Source organism: Sesamum indicum, linkage group LG8 (genome assembly GCF_000512975.1).
Source record: "Sesamum indicum cultivar Zhongzhi No. 13 linkage group LG8, S_indicum_v1.0, whole genome shotgun sequence".
NCBI classification, from domain to species: domain Eukaryota; kingdom Viridiplantae; phylum Streptophyta; class Magnoliopsida; order Lamiales; family Pedaliaceae; genus Sesamum; species Sesamum indicum.
This window is the reverse complement of record NC_026152.1, coordinates 17,648,305-17,657,966: the sequence shown is the minus strand read 5'-3', so window position 1 is coordinate 17,657,966 and position 9,662 is coordinate 17,648,305. Positions and strand designations below refer to the sequence as shown.

The following is a 9,662-nucleotide window of genomic DNA, read 5'->3' as shown; positions in this document are numbered from 1 at the left end:
AGCTATGACAGGATTGCTTAATGTGTGTATATCTTTCCTCTTTCTCTCGTGCGTTTCTTAGAGTGAGAGGTGCTTTCTAGATGGTGAAATCATAGCATGTTGAACTAGTTATTCTGATACTAAAGTTCATCTTGGTAATGGAGAAACAGGGTTAAATTTTATTAAATCTTAATAATATTCTTTTGTACTATTGGTATTCTAGAAAGGTTTCCAAATTTGTAAGCTCAGTATAAAGTTTCTCTTTGTTTCTGGTGTATCAGTCTGTCTAAATCACTATGTGTTTCTCATTTAATTTAAAAAGGGAGTTGTTCAATCTATTTCCTATCATATGACACCGGTTTATGGTTAATTTAGGCTTCAGAAATTGTTAAGCTAAACTTGTGTGCAGGATCCAAGCATCAAGGAATTGGCCGAACAGATAGCCAAAGACCCTTCATTTAATCAGATGGCAGAACAGCTTCAGAAAACCTTTCAAGGTGTTTCAGTTGATGAGGGTATTCCCAACTTTGATACCCAACAATATTATTCAACAATGCAACAAGTCATGCAAAATCCACAGTTTATGACTATGGCTGAGAGGCTTGGCAGCGCATTAATGCAGGTATTTCTTGGTTTAATATTCATGACGTTCTGGTGAAATATTTTCTAGATAGTTGTCACTCACAAGCCTATCATTTTACAGGATCCAGCCATGTCAGGCATGCTTGAGAATTTGACAAATCCAGCCAATAAAGATCAACTTGAAGAGCGAATGGCACGTATCAAGGAGGATCCATCCTTAAAGCCTATTTTAGAAGAGATCGAGAATGGTGGTCCTGCTGCAATGATGAGGTTGTACCTTATAATGGGTTTTCTTAATTTGATATATTACAGGATTTATGACCTCTATGATGTATGATGTATTTGACACCATATAACACAAATAAGCAGAACTGAGGCGTGAGGGGGTTTGAGTACAAGCATCTGGGGTCATTTTAGCTTGTCAGCAGAAATTTAATGATACTTTATGCTTGTCTGTCAGTCTGTGGATTTAGATAACAGAAGGTACTATGATACAGTAATGTCCTTATTTGATTTTGTTGACTGAAGAAAAAGCTTCTGCCTCCATGTTCTAAAATTTTGGATCCATTTCCTGACTAAGTTAAAATGATCTGTAACATTAGGCAAAATATTGTCTTTTGCCTGTTGCCAGACCATGTCATTGTGTAAGTTATTTAAACATTGGTTTTTAGCAGCCTATTTGTCGGTTTCCTGTATGCTGTTAGGGATTACTTTGTCAACTGTGTATCAGATATCAAATAATGTAGTAAAACAATTTTAGCCAACTCCCCCCTCCCCCTCTTTTCCTACAAATAATGAAGTTCTTGACCCACAATTTTTGAGGGAATTTCTTCTAGTTGATCCTCCAAGTCTGTCATTGTACTTTTGGATGCAGAGGAAACCAATGCCAATTCATTTAGATCACTTTTGTCTTTTTCTTGTTCCTTTATGTGGATTTTCCTCACTGGTGAGCACATAGGTCTTTGTTGATATCTTTTACTGTTGAACAATTGATTACTTGTGATTCTTCTGTCCTGATAATGCATTACGATCAGGTATTGGAATGATAAAGAGGTCCTCCAGAAGTTGGGTGAAGCAATGGGATTTGCTGTTGGAGCAGAAGGTGCCACATCTGCTGGTGAAGCTGCTGAAGATGAAACAGAGGAAGCAAATGATGAGGAATCCATTGTTCACCATACAGCTAGTGTTGGTGATGTTGAGGTACGTTTCTGAGTAATACTTGCTGAGAAATATAATATTATGATTAGTTATATTATACCTTCTCTGAAGTATACCTCTTGCCAAATGCTACGATTTGCTGACAATTCATCTTGGAAGTGTTTCCAGTCTTCTACAGTGTGCTAATTATAGTTTCTTTAATGTCATTTTAGTTATAGTATTCCTTTTAAATTCAGTGAATATCAGAGTCTCTTGTTTAATTTACTTGCTTGTATGCGGCAATTAGGGTTTGAAAAAGGCTATAGCTGATGGTGCTGATAAAGATGAAGAAGACTCCGAGGGAAGGACTGCGTTACATTTTGCATGTGGATATGGCGAGGTACTGGAAATCTCTAAAAATGAGATCTGGCTTGACCTTTATATATCTTTTACTTTGACGCCAGACTTGGCCACTGAGCTACTTTACTGGCGTAGCCTGTGTCCTCCTTTCTTATGCTGCTGGGGTTCTTTTCTTCTACTTTTCTTCTTGTTCCATCTCATTTCTCTCTCTATGTCTCATATGCTAGTATTTTGTTAGTTTGTCTTTTTCCTCCTTAGATGCTAGTTTTCCACTACTTTCTTCAAGAACTAATTGAATCATGTGTATTCCATTCCAGGTTAAGTGTGCCCAAGTGCTCTTGGAGGCTGGGGCCAAGGTGGATGCTTTAGATAAGAATAAGAACACCCCTCTCCACTACGCTGCTGGATATGGCAGGAAGGACTGTGTGGAGCTTCTTTTGAAAAACGGCGCTGCTGTGTAAGGCCTTTTCCCTATTTCCAATTCTTTCCTTCTGTACTTTGTTCTGCACTCCACTGACCCTTGCCTTTGATTTGAATGCAGCACTCTTCAAAACTTAGATGGGAAGACACCAATTGATGTTGCTAAACTAAATAACCAAAACGAGGTACTCAAGCTCCTTGAGAAGGATGCTTTTCTATGAGTAGAAAGGCATTTTGCCCCATTGTACACTTGCAATCTCAACGTGTTATAGGGTCGGTGTGGTATTAGACTCGTATATTTTCATGAGCGGAGGAGTGTTGGCATGACAACTTAATTTGTTGCCTTAAAATCATATATGGTGGTGTATGATGGTAACATTTCTGGATTGTTCAATTTAATTACATCGACCGAGTGTTGAAGGAATACTTGATTGTGTTGTGGTTTGGGTGATTCCTGCCTTGAATAATCACTCCATAGTTTGAGGCAGCGGGTGGTTATAGATGATGACAGAGTATATCTGATGTGCAATGATCGTCCCTATGTACTTAGTTTATAGTCGGTTTGTATTGAAGTCTGGCAGGCTGCAGTCCAGCTTGAGAATTTCTGGAAATGGGTTATTTGGTAGGTTTTCTGCCGCTGGAAACGGCGTTTATTTGGATGGACTTGCATAAAGTCTTGAACTTTATTCAATTATTTTTATTTCTAACTCTCTCTCCCTCTGTTCCCCCACCCCCACTGCCACCCCATCGCTGCCTTCCCCTTCCGCCTCCATCCCTCATTTTCGCCTCCCCTCTTTACCCGATTGCCACTGCGCCGCCACCCCCCTCACGGCCCTCCTCCCTCTTACCCAATACCCGCCCTTCACCCCCTATTAGAGGGGGTGAATTTCTCGATTTATAAAATATAGAGAAGTAATTTTTTTTTAAAAAAACAAAATAAGGGGGTATTTTCGTTTACAATACAATATGGGGGTAAATTGCAATTGATTGTACAAGTATTTTAAGGGAACTCTTGTCCTATATGGACATGTATCGAGTGTATTAACGCCGTTAGTATATACATGCACAAGCAACTTTTCTTTGAATTATGAGTGTTTGGGTGAACTTATTAGGTTTTCAAAAACATATTACAAGCAGTTTAAAAATTTATGAAATTACAAAAAAATATTAGATAAATTTTTTTCAAAAAGAAGCTTTAAAAACTCTTTTTTTTTAAAAGAAAAAAATAAAACCTAGGAATTCCTAATTTATTTAAATATTAATAAACTCTTTTAATTTTGTGCATAGTAGTTATTACTAGCTCTAGTACTCCATTATTTTTCCTAACCAAATATTTTAATAACTTGTTCTAAAAAGATGCCACATCTTATACAAAAACATCCTGTAAAATATCTATAATTTTATAAGATGTTTTGAATAAATTTCAAATACCTTTTAAATCATTATATTCACATTCAATTTCAATTATCAATCACCATACACATATTCTAATGATATGTACGAATTTCATTTCCACACTCCTATATATGTATATATTTCAATACAAATAAATGTATAGATACACATCGACCAACATATTTATATAACTATACTACAAAAGTTTTCATTAATTAAATGTAAAGATTGATATAATCATATAATCACAATTTTAATATGGTTTTTTCGGTCTGTTGTGGGGGGGCGGGGTGGTAGGGGATTGGTGTAGGGTACATTATTTCCTCCTTTGACACAACTATATATAGACGTAGTTATAAGTTGTGTGGAATACTTCATTGTGATTCGTAACCTTAAATTCATCATCTACAAACAAATTCTTCCCACAATATTCTTCCTCTGCAATTTCCTCTAATCTTAGGGTTTACTTTTTGCGTCTTCTCTGACACGGTGATTATGCGCGAGGGCAGATCTCTTCGCCTCCTATTCTTCCACAGGTCGTCAATGTCGCTTCCTTGTTTTTAATTGCGTTTAACGGATTTGATCGATCTCAATGGTTCCGCGGGGACGCTGAATTTTTTCTTGTTAATCTCGATGCCGTTGATACAGCAGGTGACAGGTTTGATTTTGTTGTATCGTATTTCGATAAGTAATTTGGAAAATGGGTAGAGACAGGGAAATATCTCGGTCACCGTCATACAGGAGAAGGTACTCGCCGTCACCCTCTCCGGTGAGGTATGGGCGCCGGAGCCGGAGAGATAGAAGCCGATCCCCTTATTCTTATAGCAGGTGATACCCTTTTACTTATACTTGCTTGTGATTGTGTATTGTGTAACGGAGATATGTATTTGGTTTCTTTTGGTTAACAGGTTTATCTTTAAATTTACTTACTAACAATAAGGACAGAACCAGAAGTTTAGGTGGGATTTGGGGGGACTAAAGCCTTGGTAAAGAAGTCTATGTGTAACAAATAAATAGAATAGGGGACATTAAGGAAATTTACTTTATGGAATAATAAGGCACAAGATATGTTTAGAGGCAGCTGTTGCTGGGTTGCTCTCTGCCTTTACTGACGAAACACAGTGTCAATTGGTTATCTGCATGAGCAATTTAATAACTTCTATATTTTGATAACTTCTAGTACGTCCAGCAGTAATTTGATAGGAATTAAAGATGCTTTTGATCATTATAGCCAATAGAAAAGTAAAGACGTTATGAAATAAATAAAAAAAGAGTAATCAATCTTAATCAATTAGTTGTTAGTTTAAGTTATTTTGAAATTAAAGAGTAATGATGTTAAGGTACTGGGGGTAGATCATTCGAAGGAGTGACCTTAGTCTTAAAATATGAATTTTTGGAATCCACTAGTCTAGCTTGGATATTGAGACAATTTTGAATAATGAGGCTTTTATTAAGAAAAAAGAATAATTTCCAGTCTCCCTGGATCTATATAATCTGAACTCTCATATTGTCATTATGGCAGCTGTTGCAAATATTGTTTATGTAATAATTGTTCATCTTGTTGATTTTATTTGTTCTAGATGACCTAGCAGATGCTTATGGATTGTGTGACTTTGGTGTCCTAGTGCCATGTTGCTGCCTATGAGAGTTTTCGCTTTCCATCAGCACCTTGATATTCTACATGCTTATGGTTGTTGAGTTGATGATCTGTCATACCTTTCATCAGTTTTCATATAACGCTGCTAAATTGTAAATTATCATGGCTGATGCATCTTGATGCTGGGAGTTTCTTGTACGAAAACATTATCATTTGAGATATATCTTCTTTAAAACATAGTGTGAATGAGATAGTCAACATCATTGGTGTTTGAGAAAGTTAGAAAAGAAACAGTGGCTTCCCTTTGACTGGGAAGTCAGCAGGTGATGGGTGCCGATGGGTGTCATTTCACTGCTCGATTGTGATATTAGCGGTTTCTTATGATAAAAGATGGAGCACCCAGTTTATTCTTTGCAATATATGAGGTAACTGTACGTGCTTTCGACATAAAAGGTGGTTTTGGAGAATGCGAGGTTGCGGAAATTGTAGTGGTTAATATTTTCTTTTGAAGCTCAACTACTTTATTGTATTCTACAGAAGACGAAGTCGTTCATTATCCTCTCGACGCCACAAAAGCCGCTCCCCCACTCCAAGGCGTCGTAAAAGTCGCTCTCCCACACCAAAGCGGACCAAAAGACAAAGAAAAAGGAGTACCTCATCATCCCCTTTAACTGCATCTCCCAGTGTAAGCACTGGTACAAAAGAGACGAAAGATGCAAGTGAAAAACTTAAAAAAGAGGCAGAGGAAAAGAAAAGGTAAAATTAATTGCAACTAATTTTCCCTTTACATTATTGTTTTACTTAATTTGTTTAATGTCTGGATGTTTGTTCATTGGTTTGGTCTTATGTAATTTATCAATTATCATCCGGACTTGATAAAGTTCCTGAATTGTTTCTTACTGTGTTACATGCTATGAAACTTGCAAAATAGACTGAGTTACTAAGTTTAGCTCGAGAGGGATAATATAATATCTTGAGGCTGTTGATGGCTTGGCAAATTTTGTCATTTGATTGCTTGTCATCTGATGATTTCTTCCTTGCCTGCCACTTATGGTGTTTGAACAAAAAGTCCTGCTATAGGTTGGATGATTTTGTATAATTTTTACTTTTTGGCACCTTCCTTTTACTTATCTAGCCTTAGTTTTGTTATCGTTTCTGGCATTTCTTTTCTTTCATTTGTCCTTCCTTTCCTCTCCTTCCCTTTCCTTTTGGTTCTGTTTTATCTAGGCCGATGCTGTTATTGCAAGGTTGTCTCTATTGTTTTCGTCATTTAGCTAGAGTGCTGCCTGCTTTTTAGCACATAAAAATGAAACCAACGGTTACAGAGAGCGCGGCATCATATGCCTGTATCCTTTTTGTCTTCATGTCTGAAATTCATGATTTTGATGGAGAATATTTATTGTTTTAGCTCTACCTTTTGTACTGTGCCGCAGGAGAATTTGATCTGGCAACTATCAGTCATTTTGTGCTTAACATGGCCGAATCATATGTACTTTTTTTGTTATAACCATTTTGCAATTTCACCATTGTTGCTTCACATTTCTATTGTCTTTCCTTAATATTCTGCTACTTAACTGTGTATTCAGTTGTTTGGTTATGATTCATTATCTTTTTTCTTGTTTTTTATTTGCTATAGTTCACATGTTTTTCCCTGCTCAACACATTTAATACCATACATGCAAAAGTAATATAAATTATGATGCCAAAGAAAGATGTTAGTTAAAAACAATGTGGAATGAGATAATTGCGTGTTCTAACTTTTGAAATAGCTTGTGCCAGAGCAGCAGATGAAGATGATCCGTGTAGCCTATCCCAACTAATTGTGAAATAAGCTTTGTGGAGAGAAGTTGGTTCTGTTTATATTCCTTAAGCTTTTAATTTCTGTGCATAGGAGGAGGGCATTTCAGAACTTGTTTGACTGTATTCTTGAAACTATTTCATGATAGTGGGACTCATGGGATGTTGGATCGGGTGTCATTGCTTAATATACATGTAGAAACCTGTCTGCATCGAAATGTTGAGAGCATCGCCATTTTGCTTTATTGAAATTTCTGCTACAAGGGCTGAAGCATTTAAAGCAATTAGCATTAAATTTGCTGCCTTTTACTTGACGTTCTTCTCCACAGGATTAATTGAAGGAAGTTTCTGGTATTGTTTATTTTGATGGTCCATTTGGGTGCCTCGTTAATCTACTGTTCCCCAGATTTGAAACTGAAAATTTTTGGATCAGGAATCAGTTAGAGGTATGCTTTAAAAGCATAAGCATGCACATTATAGTGCCTTTTTCAGATTGGAGGTTAGTCTGTCGTTCATTTTAGTTATGAATTTACAGAACCTTGTGGGACCAATTGCTATGATCACTTGATTCAGTACTTTGCATACTTAGAGGAATAGGACATTGTAGTTTGATTCGAGCACCTCTGATTCCCCTGAGAACTGACTTTGCACTTAGTTGATCAGTGGCTACGTTTTCTTTTGACAAATTTTTCTGCTTCGCCAGGCGTCAACAGGAGGCAGAATTAAAATTAATTGAGGAAGAGACTGCTAAGAGAGTAGCAGAAGAAATTCGGAAGAAAGTTGAAGAGAGCTTGAATTCTGAAGAGATCAGGCTTGAAATAAAGAAGCGACTAGATGAAGGTAGGAAAAAACTTGCTTCTGAGGTTGCAGTGCAACTTGAGAAAGAAAAGGAAGAAGCTCTTATAGAAGCTCGGCGGAGAGAGGCAAGTACCTATTCTATTGTTTGTTCACTCTTCATACATTCAGGATGTTTAATATTGTAAAGAGCAGGTTTATTGCTGTCATAGACATGCTCTAGTTTTGTGCTCGTGGTGATCGAAAAATTATTGCTCTTTGGTCTGGTGGTTATATGATGTTTCTCTGTATTAGCCTGTCTTGGACTGGTTACAGCAAGGATATTATACAGGAGGTAAATGTTAGTATTCGTAACTGGAGCAACTGTGTCAGCCAACCATTATAATAATGTATGCGCCTAAATCCAATTTTATGCAGCAGATGAAGTGAGGTCGTAGTGATTTAGCGCATTTGTTTCCTCATGTTTGCTTGCTTCAAATAAATTTCATTTATTTATTTATTTATGATTATGATGTGAGCATTAAGAATATGTACAGGAACAAGCACAAAGAGAGAGAGAAGAGCTGGAAAGAATGATGGAAGAGAATAGAAGGAAGTTGGAAGAAGCTCAAAGAAGAGAAGCTCTAGAACAGCAAAGACTGGAGGAGGAACGTTACAGAGAATTGGAGGAGCTTCAAAGACAGAAAGAAGAGGCTCTGAGAAGGAAAAAGCAACAAGAGGAGGAAGAAAGAGCGAAACAAATGAAGCTGTTGGGCAAGAATAAATCGCGGCCGAAGTTGTCATTTGCCCTAAGTTTGAAATGAGAAGTAATCAATATATCTCCTCTCTTTTCCTTTTCCTGTTTTTTGTTGTATTGGTGTGCTTGTTTGTAGTAATTGAATCCGGACAGACTCAGAAATCAATATCATCATCTATTGTCACTCATCTTTGATGTTGTTCTTTCCTTTGTTGGGATGATTGTGGGCTGGTGTTCTATGGTTCCACGGGTGGGCTTGCTGTAGGCTGTCTTGCGTCCTCAGTGATCTTAAATTTTAATATATTAGTGGGGTTATGTTAGTGCTGATCAAATTGAGCAATGTTTTAGCAAATTGTTTCATTAGTTGGTAGTTTCTTATGACTTGACTTGGTGTCAAGTTTGCACTTGAGGACTTGATTTGTGGCCCATTTTTTATTTTTTTAATCAAACCTCTCTTATAACTTCGTTTTGATTGCATAACAAAGTTAATTCTCTTTTTCCATAGCATTAGGAGATAATATCTCTGGTACCACTCCACAACTTAATTTGAGAGAAAGAGAGATGGATGCCGCCTCGGCCCTTGCAATTCAACCCAAACTTTTACTATGTCAATAATATATATTTGCAACTTACTTGGAGATTTAATTCCCTCACCAAACAAGAAAAGAATAATATTTATGCAATTCTCGGTAGGATACATCGATTTTTACTACCACGAATAGTTAAATCCATGGAACGTTAGCTGACAATTACTTAATAAATGCAAGAAAGGGCCTTGTAAAATAATCAATTATTAATTCATACGCATTCCACCATCCCTCTTAGGAAAGTTATCATTAGCTATCTACTACTGTGGACAATCTT

General features: G+C 36.8%; 2 protein-coding genes across 7 annotated transcripts in view; both read left to right on the top strand.

The window, feature by feature from the left end:
* The window catches only part of LOC105169148 (ankyrin repeat domain-containing protein 2B), a gene marked incomplete in the record, with an annotated part of 3,986 nt that extends 855 nt beyond the window's left edge, over nt 1-3,131 (top strand). Inside the window, 7 exon segments of the mRNA XM_011089461.2 lie at nt 1-22; nt 389-601; nt 683-831; nt 1,596-1,761; nt 2,006-2,098; nt 2,376-2,515; nt 2,600-3,131. Coding sequence (XP_011087763.1) covers nt 1-22; nt 389-601; nt 683-831; nt 1,596-1,761; nt 2,006-2,098; nt 2,376-2,515; nt 2,600-2,699 — 883 coding nt within the window.
* Nucleotides 4,240-8,988, top strand: LOC105169147 (uncharacterized protein At1g10890). 6 transcript variants are annotated; one of them, XM_020695900.1, is made up of 6 exons: nt 4,240-4,409; nt 4,525-4,701; nt 6,008-6,226; nt 7,701-7,766; nt 7,971-8,190; nt 8,599-8,988. In XM_020695900.1, exons 2-6 carry the CDS (start codon nt 4,574-4,576, stop codon nt 8,863-8,865), a joined length of 900 nt encoding a protein of 299 aa, XP_020551559.1. In that variant the 5' UTR covers nt 4,240-4,409; nt 4,525-4,573; the 3' UTR covers nt 8,866-8,988. The 6 variants fall into 6 exon arrangements, with proteins under 6 accessions (XP_020551559.1, XP_020551560.1, XP_020551562.1 ...); XM_020695901.1 differs by having other exon boundaries at nt 4,522-4,701; XM_020695903.1 differs by having other exon boundaries at nt 4,240-4,412.